Source organism: Oryzias latipes, chromosome 8 (genome assembly GCF_002234675.1).
Source record: "Oryzias latipes chromosome 8, ASM223467v1".
Classification (NCBI taxonomy): domain Eukaryota; kingdom Metazoa; phylum Chordata; class Actinopteri; order Beloniformes; family Adrianichthyidae; genus Oryzias; species Oryzias latipes.
The window spans coordinates 18,084,372-18,103,047 of record NC_019866.2 but is presented as its reverse complement, the minus strand read 5'-3'; the positions used below and the strand labels follow the sequence as shown (position 1 = coordinate 18,103,047).

The window sequence follows — 18,676 nt, the reverse complement described above, 5'->3', positions numbered from 1 at the left end:
TATTAGGTTTCTACTTTGAGAAATTGGTGATGTCATATTTACTAAGTAGTGAGCATGGTGTTCAAATTGCTTTTAAAATCCAGGGTACCAGATAGTCCCACACTACGGTAACATCAGCTAAATTAGGCCACTTTTTTGGTTAATCACTTGGGAAACTGAGAAAAGACTATGCATGACATTTGATTGTATTCTTAATATTTATAATAATTGCTCAGTTTTTCAGTGGTGTTTTTGGTCATGCTCAGTCCCGTCAGTCTCGTTTTATTTCTCCACAGATTTTGTCCTGTTTATGTTCATTTATCAAATGTTTATGTTTCTGCCTCCAAGCCCAGTTTCCTGCATTTTTGCTCCAACACCTCCAGTTCTGGACAGTTGTATTCAATGTGACTCTTGTTCTATGTTGGGATTCACAGCTAAATTCTCTCTTGCATCGTATCCACTAAACACAGGCCTTTGTTGTAACCGGAAAGATTTTAATACAAAAAGATGGTAAAACTGAATAATACCGTGTTCAAAGTCGGCAAGTCTAATCAGAAAATATTACTTTAAACAGATACATTTACTGTCAGACCCGTAAAGAGAAAGATACTGGCTATAAAACTGTTCCTTTATTTTCATTTACTCTATTTTGTACCCAACTTCTTGTCCCTGCGTGGTCTGCTCTGTGTTGAATTGATGCGCCACTCAGATATCTGGCTAAAGTAAAAAGTGACTCCTTGGCTAATATAGTTTTCTGAAATATGAACCATCTGGCGGCTCCGAGTGGAATAGCAAAGACAGAAGCGGCAGCTCAGAACAAGAAAATGGTTACAAGAAAATTGTTTGGATAGAATACTTGGGGTTTTTGTAGCCACATTATTTCTTGTATCTGTCATGGCGAGAATAACGTGGCAGACTGGTTTTCAAGTAAGCGTTCCAAAACCTGACGGACATGGTGGGTGTGCTGATTAAGGTCCCGAGAGTAAATGAGTATGTCGTCTAAGTAGACGAAGACAAAACAATTTAAAAAAATCCCAGAGAACATTGTTAACGAGGTGCTGGAAGATGGCGGGGGCATTGGTTAAACCAAAAGGCATCATCAGATTTTCAAAATGTCCCAACGGGGTATTGAACGCGGTTTTCCATTCCTTCCCCCTGTTTCATGTGGACCAAATGAAAGGCATTGCGGATGTCTAATTTAAAAAAAAAACCCTGGCTTCTTGAACGGAGTCTAAAGCGGAGCTGATGAGGGAAAGTGAATATTTGTTTTTTACCGTTATTTGATTCAGTTCACGGTAATCAATGCAGGGTCGCAGCCCAACTGCGCCCACCGGGGAAGAGGAAGGACGGATATGACCGGATGCTAAAGCTTCCTGAATATATGTTTCCATGGCTAACTTCTCTGGGCCTGATGAATTAAACAGACTGCCTTTAGGTAAGGTGGCGCCATTTAGTAACTCTATGGAGCAGTCATAGGGTCTGTGAGGGGGAAAGGCCCCCGCCTTAGTTTACCCGAAAGTAAACTTGAACCAGGAAGTCTTGGAAGAGATTTATTTTTAGTCCAAGAATGTAATAATGTAAAGTTTTAAGGTAATGGTAAGTAGATTATTGTACTTCGCCGTTGGAATTTGGTGGTGATGTCGTGGAGGCCCGTGTCCGAGGCGGAGGTCTTGGGGAAGGCCGCTGAGAGCGAGACCGGAGCGTGATGAGGCAGGAAACGTCTTGGCCGGAGCAGGATTGACTGTGGAGCTCTCGACGAGATGGAACCAGGGATACTCGTGGACTTCAACCTGGGAGCGAGCAACAAAGCGTGGTGAGTACAAGTCAAGACTATGGAAACGTAGCTTAACTTGGAGGCCAGACATAAGCACTGGAGCGAGTAACAAACTGGCGATGAATGCTGGGGTTGGATCTCCTTATGAAGGCAGACAGGTGATGAGGTGAGTATCGGCAGCTGGTTCCAATCAGCAGAGGAGAGAGGTGAGGGGGAAGGTAGACTGCCTGAGGCACCATGACAGTATCTTCATAAAGAAATGTATTTTTAATTGGGCCTTTTTATTTAAATTACCGTAATTTCCGGACTATAAGCCGCTACTTTTTTCCTGTGCTTACAGCCCAGCGGCTTATTCGGTGACGCGGCTAATTTATGGATTTAATTGGCGGCCGCCATGTATGTACATTTGGACTCAGTGTATGGTTTGAATTCTCTATCCAACTCCAAGCAACAAGTCATTTATTTTTCAACACACCTCTTAGCAGCCAAATAGCTTGGACCTCACTTCAGGTCTTAGACACTTCAGTCATGGTTCAACAAAACGAAACACGCATGCCCGGCCGCATCCCAGAATCCTTTGGTGCCATTAGACCCAACCTGCACTTGATCGCCACTACAATATGATGCAGCTTTCAAGTTAAAAGCAATCGTTAAAAGCAGCTTGAAAAAATCCACCATCACCAACGGGTTTGGAAAAGCCGGTCAGCTGCTGACAGAAAAGCTGCAATCTGCAGCTGGGCTGCACGTCAATATGTGGGAATAACATCAGCCTTTATTTTGTCGGGACACGACTGGAAACACAAATTGACGTGGTCGTTTTAACTGTTTCTAAGGACTGAGCGGAATTTTGCTTTGAAAAGCTCACAGCCTCCGTGTGAGCTGGAGACATGTTCTCCCTGCTGCTCGTTCACATAGAGCTGCGGGGCTGATGGCAGTCTGATGGCTCCCCCATGTAACAACGCATCCGCCCCTCATCCACAAAACGTACAGTATCAAGTCCGATTGCTCTGCACGGACACGATTCGCTCGGTCCACCGGCGCAATGGGGACGAAGCGCTCCTCCTTGGAGCTGCCCTGGCCAGGGGTGTCGGAGAGGATAGGAAGGGGAGACAAGGAGCGCGCGGGGCGAGCGCGGGGCGAGCGCGGAGCGCAGAGGCGCCCGCGGAGCAACAGTGTTTGTTGTGGAAGGAAACTTCTGACGCACGCGCCGCGCTGAGGCGCGCGCTTTTCAGTCGCCGCTTCTTTATTGTACTGGTGTATTTTTTTAACCAGCCCTGTTACTCCCATAATACTGCCGCGACACAAGCGGAAGGAGAGATGCTCTCCCGTTTGCCCCTCCATGCACTGCTGCTCCTTGCTCATTCTTAAACACGTACAACAGTGTGGCGAGCCGGGTTAGACCCGCCTTTAGCCCCTAAGACTCATGGGAAATGGGGGATCGCGGATGTAAATTTCCTCATCATAACTGAGGGATGTAATGTTGATTATATGGTTACTGTTTGTAATTTTATGTATGATACCTAGATTGTCAATAAGTAAAAAAACTAAAAAAAAAATAAAATAAATAACCATAACTGAGGAACTTGTGAACAGAATAGAGGTGCATGCTGTTTGGCAGATGTTGGTGTATACAAATACATGAGCCTGAGGCAAAGCTGTCTCCTCCCACAGTGTGCTAATGAATTGCGCCTAGTCTGGGAGTCAGGATGTGATTTGTCAGGCTGACCATATCGTGTAATGCATGCGGCTTGTACTCTGATGTGGCTTGTGTATGAACAAAAGAAGTTAAACACGTGAAAATGAATGGGTGCTGCTTGTAATCAGGTGCGCTCTATAGTCCGGGAATTACGGTATATTCTTTTAAAATATGAGCCCTCGTGGACCCTGAGGTCCTCTGGCACTGGCCTCTTAGTTGTTCCTAAGGTGAGGACCAAAACTTATGGTGAGGCGTCGTTCTGCCATTACGGCCCTCGCCTGTGGAACAGCCTGCCGGAGAACCTTAGGGCCGCAGAGACTGTAGAGGTTTTTAAGAAGAGGCTCAAGACCCACCTTTTAAATTTAGCTTTTAGTTGATTTTAACTGCTAATTTATTCTATTAGTTTTAGTATAGGCTATTTTATGTATTTAATTTCATTTTATGCATCTTATTCTCAGTTTTATGTTTTTATATATACATCTTATGTCTTTAATTTTAGTATCTTATCATGACCTTCTAGCCCCAGTGTTTCTTGTGGGGATCTTTTCTGCCAGGGCTTGCCGGCTTGGCCGGCAGTTGTTGCTGCAGTTGTCTCCCTTGCTGGGGCAGCTGGAGTCTAACTTTGCAGCTTCATGGCTGTAAAGTGGACCCCAGTGTTGTCCCAGTCTGGGTGGGCGCTGTGGCGATGCTCCCATGGTCGACCTGGCTCCTGGTATGAAGAGATTCCCAAATACCGTTTCCTCACAACAGAGCCAAGCCCTACTTGTTGGTTTGTTTGCTTATTTATTTATCTATTTATTCAAACTTGCATAGTCAATATTCATTGTCATGGGTCATGGGTCATATGTTTTAATGGAGGGGAGTGGGAAGGGTGAAGGGTGGGTTGGGTTTTTACTGTAATGTTGTGTGTTTTCTGTTTTTAATGTTAAAGCGCTTCGAGCTGTGCAACATGCATGAGAAGCGCTATATCATAAATAAAGTTTGATTTGATTTGATCTAAGATAGCACAAGGGTTAAAGAGGTTACGACCTAGCTTGACGTTGGCCTTCAAGGTGAGAAAGAAGGTTAAAGTTGGTCTTTAGAGTCTTTGACAGGCTAATTCAGCCTTTCAACCAAAGAAGTGCTTGGGTTGTGTTTACTTCCTCTTGGGAGCAGTGAGTGGCATACAATAAAGTTAGCCTTCTCTACAGCTTTTGTTCGCAAAAATGTTTTTTTTTGTTTTGTTTTTTTGCTTCATCCCTGGTATTTAACATGGTGAGTCACACAAACATTCACCAAAATACAGAATTTGTATGGCACTTCAATGTTTTTGAAATGATATGTTGAGTATATCCTGGTTCTCAGTTAATGTTGGTTACTTTTCTAGAAATAACAAACATTAATTTGGTCTACTGTGTGAAATTGGGGTTTTCTAACATGATTTTGAGCTTTTAACATTCATTGCATCCTTCAATCTCTTGTTGAGATTGTCTGTTTTTGATCTTCTCTTTTAGCATATAGAAGTGTCCTAAAAATGGTTGTCCATTTCTGGTACAGAAAAGCCCCTTCAAGCAGGTTTTGTTTTACAAAATATTTTAATGTACTTTTTTATTCAGATAATTTTTGTACTTTAATCTAATTCATATTGTTTTAATATTTTTTTGGCTGTTCAAACTGTTTTTCAGTTGATATATTTATATCTATCTTTCCAAATGTTTGAGGTGCTTCACTAAGTAAACGGAACTCAGTCTGGACTTCATGTAACATTTTCAAATTTTCAGGTAGTCTGCATTGTTGCTTATTTCATGTAAGGGTTAATGGCCGACGAAGTGTGCATTATTACTTTTTAACGCACGCCGTGGAAGCCTGAACCCTCCAACGCGAAGCGAAGGATGATTGCTTCGATAAAAAGTAATAATGCACACTTTGAAGGTCATTAACCCGCTTATACCATGGTCACTTACAAAAGCGACAAATATTAACCAGTTTTTAGTCCTTAATTCTTCTTTTTTTTCCCGATTTGGATCGCTTTTCTCACAAAAAGCTGCACCGCACCACGTAACAAATAGTCCGCGTCGTGCCGCACCACCGCTGCAGTCAAGATTCGGCGATATATGCTTATCTTTCCGATGGGTTGAATAAAGCATCAGTTCAGAGAGAAAGTTGCCATCTTACCGCTTGTTTTTGTCCAAATGATGAAGCAAAAGGTTGTTTTAAAGAAGCCGGCACAATGATACAAAACATTTAAGCTAGGTGACCAGAACTTCTTTTTTCACCGTGCGGTTATCAGGTTTATGAATATCGTTGGGTCATTTTGCTCCATAGAATATTTTCTGAAGTGTGTTCTAAACAAAAAAATCTCCAAATTGGAATATTGTTATTGTTTGTAAGTTATTATGAATTTAGGATATTTTCTATACAAAGATGACTAATAACAAGCACTAGAATCCACAAACCTGCACAAGTTATTATTGGCTATAAGATGTCTGAGGTGCTCCATATCATGTTTTTTTCCACTTCAGGCATCAATATTAAAAACTAACTTTGGTGCAAAAACACACACAAAACAAACCATTGTGCAGACTCTGACTGCTTGTAGCTAAGAATGGCAGTATATGCTTCTGGTCACTTGAGTTCTTAAGGGAACCATTAAAATCTCCTTGTTTTATCTTTTCAGACTTTTTTTAATCTCTTCGTAACTCTTGTCCCTGCTGGACAAAACACATCACTTTCAGCCTGTCAACAATCCCAGCAAAGAATGTGGGAAGTGCACCTACCTTCAGGCAGCTCCTTTTTTGTGTTATCAACATTACCGCGCAGTGAACCAGCCTTTGCCTAACAGAGACAGGTTAGACTCGGAGAGGACGTGATTTTATGGATCATAGGACAAAACTTCGGGTCAGAAGGTCAGCTGATTAATGCCTAACAGAAGACACCAAAATAGAAAAATAATTGCTGATGGACTGAATTTGTATGTCGCAAAGAGTGGGGGACATTCATCTATGATTAAAGCTGACTGCTTATATATTGGTTTGTCACACCATCGCCTTGGGGATTAATAACATATAATTCAATTGCATGGACTTGCCTTGGATATGTCCACTGACAATTTACTGCCTTAAACATAATAATTTAGACTTTTCATTATTAAACTGCTGCATATTATTCATCATGCACCCTCCAGATGTGCTCTTGTTTAATCATAAAAATAACTTTGTTTTACTATTTTATGAAAGGTGGAATCCTGACACCAAGTGGACGGACAACATCATTACATCTCAGCAACCAAGGCCAAGTGGGCCCCCATATGGTTTAAAAGTAGGCAGAAAATGTGGGCACCAGATGGGTTTGTCCTTAGTTTCTGTGGTGGCCCCACCTATTGCCCACGTTGGCTTGAGTGGACACTCAGTGCTGTCCACCGGCCTTGCTGGCTGGGATTTTGTTTTCACTTTGTATTATCTGGCCTGTGTGGCAGGGAGTTGTTTTTGGACCCTAGGGAATTCACAAGTAATTACACTGTGTAGCATTGATTTGATGTTCAATGTTACTGTGGGAAAGCCTGGAGTTCTTTTCGACCAGAATGTCTTTCACCTTACCATTTGAATTAATTGTAGATAAGAAGAGAGATGCAGAAAAGGTTGTTCAAATATCTCTTCCTCTAATATTTTACTGCTGTCCTTTGTGAATTATGAGCTTGACATGGATACTTCTGCAGTAGAGCACCATGCAGTAGTGCAACATTGTTAGCCAAATATTTAAAAACAAACGTGGATTGCCAATCTCCATCATTTCTTAAATATGTTAAGACCACTATGTCATAGTGGTCAGCAGATAGAAGTATGAAGGTCCCTAAAATCTCCTGCATTGACCTAACTAAAGTGCAGTGGACCAACATCGGCAGATGACATGGCTTCACAAACCACAACTGACTGAAAAAAATTACACTTTAAAAAAACCTGGATTTTTTGTCTCATCTGAACTCCTTCAAACTAAATTCACGAAGAAATCCAAACTGAAGGAGGAGTTTGAAACACAGGGCAACAGTAGACCTTCATGTACCTGAGGGGTGTCCACACCTATTTGGCATGTGAGCTACTTTGAGACAACAATGTCCAAAAGATCTACCCCTCTCTCTCTCTTTCAGTCATTTTAACGATCCATCCAACACCACATGAAGGCACCATTTCTCTAAATTTGTTTTTTTTTCCCTGAGGGTCATCAACCAATTGGTGCAATTGGCACAAAAAATTAGAAAAAAGTGACAATTATGAAACAAAAATTCCAAAATTTTCTGCATTAAAATCTACATATTCATTTTCAATCAAAATTGATGTTTTTGTCCAGCTTACGAGTTATTTCTTTCTCTCATGGGGTAGATTAAAACACTCCAAGTTGCTCCTGGTTTGGCCCTTCTGTCAAGTTTTAAAACCCTTTCTGGCCAATGTTTCACTAAGTTTGCCCAGCCCTGGATTAGATCATTCAAACATCTTAATTTGGGAGGAAAACATGTAAATTAATAATCTTTTCTGGCTATTTAGCAGCACTGTGACAAGCAGATGCGCAGAATTGTTCCATCTGTCCTGAAGTCATACAGTACCTCAGGTAGAACAGATCAGGTAAATCATCTGCTCCACGAAGACGTGAATTTGCATTAATCAGTTCTCAAACGAACTTGTACCCCAAAAATTTGAGGGACTTTGTTTTTCAGAGTGACACAGTTTTTTACTTTATTATTTTCTCCTTCATTTCAGTATTTATGTCCCACAGAAGATACATTTTTTGCTCAACATAACTATTGCTACATATATTATTAGTGTAGAATGACATCAGATCAGTTTTATTTATTTTAAAAAATCAAATTAAGTCTTTTAATGCTTCAAAATGACAAAATCTGGTTTGTAAACTATTAAATAATGCTCATTTTGGGAGTTTAGAGGGAAAAAAACATCAAAGGTTCTCATATTTGCAGTCAATGGCTTTAATGTAGATTTACAAAAACAAATGTGCAAGCAAAACAATGTGCATAAATATACTTATGGACAGTTTTACCAACTAAATCGGGGAATTAGTATCCACAAACTGTCTTAAAATTTGCAAGTTTACATTACAGCAAGCAACAAAAACAAGTAGAAGCAACAGCGGACGAGTTTAGAACTACATTTCAGTGGTCAGGTTTGCATTTCGTAGGAAAATCGAACGCAAATTTTCAAAACCCAGAGTTCAGTCTCCTCAAAGGGGGAAGAAAACTAAATTAGTTTTTAGTTTGAAGTCAAAATAAAGTTTTAACGCCTTAACTAGAGATGCAGACTGTCTTCTTTATTGCACAAAAATGAACACTGGATAAACCTTATCCTTATTTCAAGTTCAGTGGGGTCCATATGGGATTTCTTTACATAAGAAAAAAGTGATTAACTGCTTTAAAGTAGTAGAACTCTTGCAGAGCTTACAGGCTATAGAGCTATACCGGAATGTTTCTGCACCTTTATGAAGCCTCAGCTCAGAGGTGTGACCCTCTGAGTGCACCGTGAGTTACTTTTTGACCCATTTTGGTCTTGCACTACGCCATTGCAATGTATGACAGCTGTAATTATGCTTTGGCGAAGCAGACGGGGGGCAAAGGCACAGAGGTGTGCGTTTTCCAGACACACTCTGGTGATGGTTAGAGGACTACAGCAGGGGGTCAACAATAATTTCATGGAAACCTACAACAGTAAATGTTTGGAGTCAATGAAATCTCAGCCTTTAGGCTTGATTTTTCTTTTTTATCTCACTAAATAACCAATTCTTGCAGTAATTGTGGATTTTCTAGATTTGCTCCCTCAGTGTTTAGGGTCAATCATGCTAAAAATGGGGAATTACAACATATGGAGTCAACACAATAGTCACAAATTGAAAAAAATAATAATAATTAAAGGTGCAAGGGAACTAATAGAAAACAAAGTGAAAGCTATAATTATTACATACTCAAAGAGGCAAAATGGAGACATGTTCAACATTAAAAAGACCAACCCCTCATCCCACTGATTATTAACATTTCCCCACCAAGGTCGGATAAATCCACTGCAGTCAGTTAGAAGTGTGGTCGGGAAAATGCGACAAAGCAATGATATTTCAGAAAATAATATGGATCAAAAATATTAATGTATACTATGATTTTTATCCTGTTCCTACCCTTAAAGAGATTTAAATAGCTTTCAAATAAATTCTAAATATTAAAACTTAAGAAACAAGCTGTTGTTCACAACAGAATTTTCAATGGCTGGACGCACTCATGTGCAGGAGGTATGCTGGTTTTAGAACTTATGTTTAAACTTGTTTTGTGCTCTAAATTAAGTCAAGAGCTTAATTTTTTAGAACTTAACTTAAAAGGATCAGTTTGGAACTGAATCTAGAACCCCATAATGCTGCTTTAGTACAAACAATCAATTAATAAATACACTTTTTAATATCAATTTTAAAGACAAGATCAGGTGCTGCAGTTTATTGCCGTGAGGGGCAGCCTTTCTTGACGGAGGTCAGGATCCGTCCGGTTGGTACTGTTGGCTCACATGAAGAGTAAATGTTAAGTCTTTTTTTCAGACTGACTACAATGAAAGTGACCTGGGGGGCGCACTGCTTTGTCAGGTTACATGTTTCTTCCCCCGTTGATGACATGACCTCCCGGGGGGGCAATGTGGATGGAGTCGAGGATGGGCCGCAGCATCTGCCCGAACGGCCTGGAGAGGAAACAAGAGTCAGTTTGATGTTCAGAGCTGAGGTAAAACAAAATGCGTTGAGTTAAAAAAAAAAAAAAAAAAACGTGCATGTAATTTTTTTACATCGTCTCACTTGCCAGAGGGCAGTACAGCACATCGCAGGTTGTCTCAACATTCATCCAGTGGCAATTTGAAATGCCGACTGAAAAAGTGACACATTATATTGGTTTTAAAGTATGTCTTTCGCTAGCTCTGTCCCAAAGAGCTAGCGAATAAGCAGTGGATGCAGTTTATTTTGCCAGAGTAGCTGACAGTACGTAGCAGTGAGGAGTTCTGTCACAACTACCCTTACGAGTGGATACAGACTCTCTGCAGGAGAAACATGGCTCCTTGGGGGCTCCTCGCTCGCAGTCTGACTGTTCGAAATTAGGAAATTACACAACCAGGGTGTAGTTTGTGGAGGCGTCTTATGGGCACTTATGCATCACCGGCACACCTTTTGCGTGCGGCATTTATGCGCAGTCAGTAAAGAGCCAGTGCGCGCACCTTACTAATGACTTGCAGGGCTCCAGACTGCGACTAAATGGTCGCATTTTGCGACCAAAATCTGAGTGTGCGACTGAATTTTACATCCAGTCACACATGTGCGAACAGTAAATTTGCCTCCCCCACCCTCCGTATTTTTTATACATTAAACATGGAAGGGGCACATCAATGATCAATGAAATAATCAATGAGAAGCGAGCGCACACGCACGCAAACACACGCACACAAACTCGCACACATACTCATGAGACGCGAGCGCACACACACGCAAACACACACACACACACAAACTCGCACACATACTCATGAGACGCGAGCGCACACACACGCAAACACTGGAGACAATCGAGAGCATGTAAACATCTGTGGGAAGCAAACGGAGACAAATATCATCACAGCCTGATATGTGCGTCTGAGCTATGAGTAAGTGAACTATTGATTCATTCTTCAGACCTGCGGTTAGTGTACCAGTGCCAGAGTGTACAGCAGGGGTCTCAACCTCGCGAAGCAAACCAAGGTTCGACTCATGTACGAACGGCAGCACACCGCTTCCGCGCGAGATGGTCAGCTGAGGAAAATAAATGTCCCACACCTACATGCGTGACAGCTAACGGGGCTCTGACATTAAACACGTGTGAGCGACAACACGATTCAGTCTTAGACTCACTTAAAACACGTGGGGAAAATGCAACGATAGACGTGTCTAAGATGAACCAGCGCCGTGCCTGGATGGTTGGGGTGACCGGGGGTGGGGGGGGGGTGAAGGCGAAGCTGCAGCGAGACTTAAGGAGGACAGGAAGTTGTAGTCCTTAACATTGAATTTACTTTTAATATTCCTCTTCCCCTTAGTATGATCTGTGATTTGTGATATTATATCTTTTATAATTATTTTAATGTTTTGTAATGTATGTAGCCTTTTTTTAATCAGTTGGCATATTAAATTATTTTAATTGATCACTGAACTACCAAAACCCATCAGGACACATGTCCCATAATGCATTATTTTTTAGTCTGTAGGGCAGCTTTCAGTCAGTGCAGTACTAAATTTCCAGCTGTGTTGTGTAGGTTGGCGCCTTGCTCCGCCCCTTTCTCGTGATATTTTTGTGATGATTGACAGGTGATGTTGGAGCAAAAACAAAAATATATGTCACACACCAGATATGTCACACACCAGATGATCATTATCAACACTGTACACCACTGAACAGAGAAACAACTCCACATCAAACAGATGCTCTCTTTTATAACACTGAGAATCTGTAGTCGGACGATGAGTGTGTAAAACAAATCTGCAGGGTTCACAAATGCTGATGCTGCAGGCCAACGCTCTAGTCTTTCAGCCTGTTTCCCCCTAAAATCTGGAGTTTTTGCAATACGCCTGGTTGTGATCGTATGAGATAAGTCAACTGAGAAGAAGAAGCCTAACCTTAAACTGGGAGGAGAATCAAATCTCGTTGTGGTAGACATGAGAGGAACAAAATAGACACTACATAGCAATGTGTGGCCTTCTTTAAGGGAAGGTTTTAAATAACTACATACTTTATTTTCTTTGACAAAATGGTGTTTGATTGTTCTAGTGGCACAGCAATCAAAGTGCACTCATCAATCACAGGCCACAAGACAAAGGTCATCTTTATCACCCCCCCCCCCAAAAAAAAAAAACATAAGACATTGCTTTTTAAATTCTTTCTTCTTTTAACATCTTCATGCACATTTTTTGAATTACAGTTTGTTCCACTAAAACTTTGCTTTGTGAGAGCATCACAGAGGTGCTTTTTCCATTTTATTTAGTTCACTTTAGTCTTCTTATATTCAAAAAGGGATTTCATGCAGGATAAATGTGTCTGTCAGTGAACTGTCCTCTTTTTAAACGAATCTTTTCTTTTTTAATCAACTTCTAAAAGTAAATTATGTCATTTTGATCTGAATCCACTTATGTTTTTTCTGCACCAAGAAGGCCGAGACAAATAAATAAGACAAAAACATTTGTTCACTTATGTCCCAACTGATCACAGAGCAGAAGATAAACAAGAAGAAATGGCTGCAGTATATTTTTGAAAATTGTTGGAAAAGCTTAAGCCTCATCTTTGCTTGAGCTCGAGGCAGTAATGCTAAAAGAATTTTTAAAAAACAGATAAAAGTCACGCTCAGTTAGTGGCAAACTTGCGTCTCAGCTGTGACAGGCCTTGTGACTTCAGCACAGTTCAACTGTAGTGTAGCTGGAGCTCAGAAAAATATATTTTTGATGAGAAGCTTTACCACAACTCACTGCTGCTTATGTGTCCTATTTAAGGAGACAAAGGCCTCAATTGTTTGATGAGCACTGTTGAAAAGTGACAAATTTGCCCCAAAGACAGAGAGTTTGAGACTCACGTGGAGAGGACTTCGGACGGAAGGTCGGTGATGTAGGACGGGATGGGCCTGCCAGTCAGAAACTGAGCCACTTCGTTGGAAAAAGTGTTGCAGTTGTGCTCGAACAGCCGATACCGGTCCCCTCTGAACACAGAAACCAGAGGGATAAGATAGCAGAATAACCATTCTTGCTCTGATACCCATTTTTAACATGTTCATGCTACTTCCAATTCAAGCTTTTCATTATATTTTTTTCTGTCGTGCAAGTTATTCAAGTATTAAGCTGACCAATCAGATATGTCAATGAAAGTACATGATTCCTGCTGGCCCCCGTGTTTAACGTTCAAAACATTTGACAGATTTTGTGTATCAAGTGGTAGGGGTGGGGAATTTGAATAAGTGCACTCCTGATTAATGAGAGTGGTTGTCTTAGCAACAGCGACTCAGACTGAATCGGAGCAATCATTGGTTACCGACATCTTCTCACTTCACGTCTTTGTCGATGTCCTTGTTGTGAAAAAATGCCGACTGAATTGACTTCATTTGGTTGGAGCAGGAAGTAAACTATTTTCTATGGGTGATGTCACACTGCCTCCGTCCAGTTCTCTCATACAGTCAATGCTACATTGTAATGCGCAACTACATTATTAATAGATTTTCTCACTCGGTTCTTTTTTTAATCTAGAAACAAGCCAACTGGGTTGAAGTCTTGACTGAAGGAACTCTGTTGCACTTGTTTGCTTTTCAGTATACTGTATGAGCCCTACTTACAGTTAATTTGGTGGATTTGTGTCAAGTCATTCAGAAGATACCAAGCCAAAGAATGTTGGAAAAAGAGCTGGACAATGTCCTTGCAAGTCACTACTGGTCAACAAGGATCAAAGACCTGCATTCCAAAACAGTCTTTGTCTGTTCAGCCATTCTGATGTGGGTTTAGATATTTGTTTTCTTAAAATAAACGTTTTTAGCCAAACGCCTTTTCTAATAAAGTGGTCCCTTGTTATATTTACCAGTTTTTTTAAACATCACACTGTGTCCTGATTGGCTGTTAACCTTGTCAATCAATCTCCTCTTTGTCTCATGTACAGAAGTTGAGCAGTTTGCTGAATTTACAGAAATCTTTATCGTGATCTTTGTTTTCATTCTGTAATACAAAACGTATTTTTCTACAAAAGGTTTGAACTTTGTACAAGAGAGAAAAGTGTGAAAATGTTCATGTTTGTCTGAGAAAAGTGTACGAAAGACGAAAGAACACTGTAGATGTTTTATAAAGGACTCAGGAGGTACTCAAGCTTGTTTACATGCACACCAAAGTTCCAATCATTATCCGACTTCTTAAACTATTGTGATTTTTTTCAATGCCCTTATATACAATAATGATATGTCAGATTGACACAAAAAGTTTTCTTTCCTAAAAGCCCAAACGTTCTGGCATATATTGCCCACCTTTATTAAACTGTACTAACGTAGTTTCCAAAATTATGAAATACAGTACAACATAGACCAGGATTTACTGATGATTGCATTTTATAGTCAGTACATGTTTCTCATGATTCCCAGCTATCAGATATGTCTGGTCACTTAAATGAGCTCAGTGTTGACTGTAAGGTGTCTTTGTCCAGATGTAATAAGACAACTAAAATTATTACTCTATTGCCTGCCTTACCATAAAAATGATGTTGTTCTGGTCAAATCTTATCTGATGATCCATGGCCTTGATGAGTAATTTAACTCATGGCCTTTATTTTAAAACCAGTGTGATTCAATCTACCGAAGTTTACCAGATATTCACCTTCATGGAAGATTGAAAACTGCAGTAAATGCTTCAAGTTTCAGAGTAATCTTTCTTACTGCCTTAGAAAAGTACTCACTTATAAATGATGAATCATCAGATATGAATTGTTACAAAGAACTTAACAACTGACAGAGGCAAAATATAAGGAAGACTGAATATTTATTTATATTAACAGCAAAGGCTGCTTTGTGTGTCTCTGTTAACTCACAAAACCCAAAGTAAGTAGGTCTGAAAAGCTGTTAATGTTAGGAAAACATTTCACAAAGGACTGATGATAAGCCGCACATGGCTGTGGCTTAGCATTTAAATCCCTCAGAGCAAGTTAAAGGCTACTTAGAATTTATTTGTTTTTCATTTTTTTCTTTTAAAAATGTAACTATACAAGAAAAGTTACATTTAGTTTAAACAAGGTTTTATTTAATTTTTTCATGATGGAACATCAATTTTAACTTAATAAGAGGATTGCATAAATGGAGGGAGTTTCTTCTCCTTTTCCACATGGTTGCATGATTTTTTTTCACCTCTTGATGCCTGAATTTATTTGAAATTATGAAAAGAAAAAAAAAAGTGTCCCCTATGTTTTTGTTTACGAGTAGATGCTAAATTAAGATATGCTTGAAGTGGAAGCGGTTTGATGGGTATTTGCTTTAAATGGCTTCAAGGGGATTTGATCAAATGTGCTCATTTTTTCTGTCGCTCATCTAATTTTTAACCATCTGCACAATATTTCTAATCAATCAATTTCAAGCTCCAAAAGAGCATATGGCTCACCCAAGACCATGTTGAATAACCAATATATTTAGGGTTATTTTTAGAGCAATGAGCCATAAAAACCTACTAAAAATAAGGTGAAAAATATTTAAAAACTGTACTGGTTGAATTAGACCTTCAAACTAATATTTTTAATCAAGACAGTGTATGCTCTATAGTGACCACAAGCACATAATTTATTTTTGTAAAAAAATAACAGTACTCCTTCATCATGCATAACTTTACACACGTCTCCTAAACAGCTGTTCTGTAAAAAGAAACTAAACTCGTAAGGTAAATGAATCTTTAGTGACCTGTATGTGCTTTCTCCTAGAGAAGAAAGGTATTCCATGAAGATGTCCTCTGTCACTTCAGTCTCTCCCAGGTCCACCACCGTGTCAGGAGGTCCCAGCATGGTGCCACCCTAACAAAAACCCCCAAAAATAAATGCTTTTTAAAAACCACAATTAATAGGCGCTTTACACTTTACAGCTCAGAGGATTGCTTTTGTTGGGACTGTTTTTCCTACCGGTGGACAGCTGGAAATCCCTTCCCCACCAAAGAAAAACTCCTCTCCATAAGCCACAATAGCTGTGTGCCTGCAAGACCAGGGTAAGAACAATTAAAACATTGTCTCTAACATGACTTTTTTTGTTTGTTTGTTTATTTTGAGAGAGATTAGCCCCAAAGACAGAGATTAAACTTCTAATCAGAACATACTGTAGGTGGTTCATTATCCCAGTTCCAACACTGTCTCGATCATTAAAGGACGGTAGCTGCTATTTACTGTATATTATTCAAACGTATAGTCCATAGGAAATCTCTTTACGGTAAAGTTTACGTGTTAGCATGTCAGCAAGACAGACACTAGACTCACCATATACCGTCCAGCTGTTTGCCTGTAAAAACAAGAAAATAATTGTAAAGCATGATAGAGATACCGACTAAAGGAATTTAGAATATTTTATAACGAAAAATAAAATAAAAACCGGGGTTAAATATTGTTTAATACATAGGCCATTTTACTATTAAAGCGGTCCTTTAAAATCAGTAAGGCTTTAATTAATATTTTTCGCTAAGGCCAAGTAACTAAGTAGCATCTAAATCTTCATCAAAAGACAACTTACCCAACATAATAGGGCTCAAATTGCGAGCCATTCCTCTCGAGAGATCATAAATGTAGAGCTGAATGTTGTGTCGCGTTGTGAAATCCATTATTTAAGGTCACTGCTAAGTTTTTTGCTTTCTTTTCTTTTCTAAATTCTAGCTAGCCGGTAAAATCGTTGACAGGACAGCACTACCACAGCAGAAACGCACAGCGGGATGATGTCATCACGCCTACATACGTAGGACGTTTCCGTTTTTACTTTTTCAAAATAAAATACATTTCAGCTGTGATTTCTCTGAGACACTAAACAAACCCATAGACCTGTGGGTTTCTCACTTTAATTTGAAGTTAACTCACGTCTTCCGCGACTTTGCTTGAACCATCATTAAATGACTTGACAATTTTTACTGTCATTTCTTTTAAATAATGGTAGGTTGCCATTATAAAAACATTTTAACCCTTGTGCTATCTTAGATGACCCCACCCTTAAATTGACGTGTTATTCCTACCATGACAAAGGTGGATAAAGGTGGAAAGATTTCATGTAATCCATGAACACCAGTGAAGATCACAAATCATTGAAGAAAATAGGTTCAGCGCCCTGTCTAGTGGGTCTAGATGACCCAACTCCAAAGGTTAAAGTGACTAGGATAGCACAAGGGTTAATACCTCAAGCTTTCATACATTCATGATGTCTCAATTTTTTAAAAAGATTTCCTCAAGATATTTGTGACTAAATGAAGCTCCTAGAAATAAGGCAAAAATGTTGAAATAAAAATAAATATAATCGATACAAAGTTTAGAAATGACTTAATGATAAAAAAAACATGAGAACAAAGGTAACCACAGAGGACAAAACATGGCACTGTATTAATATTTCTCAGACTAAAAAACGAGAATTTTATAATATTACAATATTTAACTCATACTTAGTTTTACTGTGGGAATAATCATGTACTTATTTTTCATTTATCTGCTTTACTTTGCTAGTTTAGTAGCTTCAGTATATATATGTAGCCATTTATGACTTTGGTGGCTACCTGCAACACTGGATAAAACCAAAAATTCTGTTCCTGGATTCTATTTCCAGAGATTATGTGACATTTGGAATCCTTCTGCCAAATACATAAGATCTCTGTTGTGATTTAGTCCTCTGCTTAACAATTTTTTACTATGGAAAAGAAGAGTGCTGAAAAGAAACTTCATTTTCAAATGTTTTTTTTGTTAAACTGGAAATGTGTATAAAATCATTAAAATATATCAAAATACAAATGTGTGAAAACGTATGGGAAATGTCAACAGAATTTCCAAATTCTGTGAATTTAGATATGTGGGGAATGTATACGTGTAGTGATATTTTCTTGTTAGTATGACACTAATGATTACCATAACAATATGTTCTTTAGCTTTTCTCGACTATTTGCTTGATTTAATTTTATTTTCCTTTTAAATTGGAACAGTTTTTAAAATGTTATTAAAGATTAAATTTTACAAGATGTAACCTTAAAAAAGCTCTGCAGTACTAAATTTGGGTTTACTTTGTGTTACCACTATTTGTTGCATTTGTTCTTTCTAGCTGCATTCACTTTATTTATTTGTTTGTTTGTTTTACCATATGTTAAGCTATTATTGTCATGTTTAAGGAAGATGATTTGGAGAATCAGGAATAAAGGGCCGAAACAAATCGGACTTTAATCTTAGAATTTTGAATTTAATCACAGAATTCTGATGGTCTGGTGGTCAGAATTCTGACTTTGATCTAGGAATTCTGAGAAAAAAGTCAGAATTCTAAAAGATTTAAGTCAGATTTATGCTCCTTGGCCCTTTATTTTATTATTATTATTATGACCCGCGGCAGCAGTAATTATTATTTATTTATGACTTATTTTCTATGGCTGTGATCTTTCTGCGTACAACTTTGTGGCTGCAATCAAGTGTGACCTTATAACGACAACGGGGAAAGGGGAGCTCTCCAAATAAACAAAATGCATTTCCTCTCGAG

The 18,676-nt window shown here is 39.1% G+C and overlaps 1 protein-coding gene across 1 annotated transcript; it reads right to left on the bottom strand.

Annotated features, from left to right (window-relative positions):
* Positions 1 to 8,385: 8,385 nt before the first annotated feature.
* On the bottom strand, positions 8,386 to 16,898 carry desi1 (desumoylating isopeptidase 1). Its single transcript, XM_004071762.4, has 6 exons — positions 16,694 to 16,898; positions 16,444 to 16,465; positions 16,096 to 16,165; positions 15,881 to 15,990; positions 13,043 to 13,165; positions 8,386 to 10,144 (listed from the first exon to the last, which is right to left on the bottom strand). The coding sequence occupies exons 1-6, from the start codon at positions 16,779 to 16,781 to the stop codon at positions 10,054 to 10,056; spliced, it is 504 nt and encodes a 167-aa protein (XP_004071810.1). The 5' UTR covers positions 16,782 to 16,898; the 3' UTR covers positions 8,386 to 10,053.
* Positions 16,899 to 18,676: the final 1,778 nt, after the last annotated feature.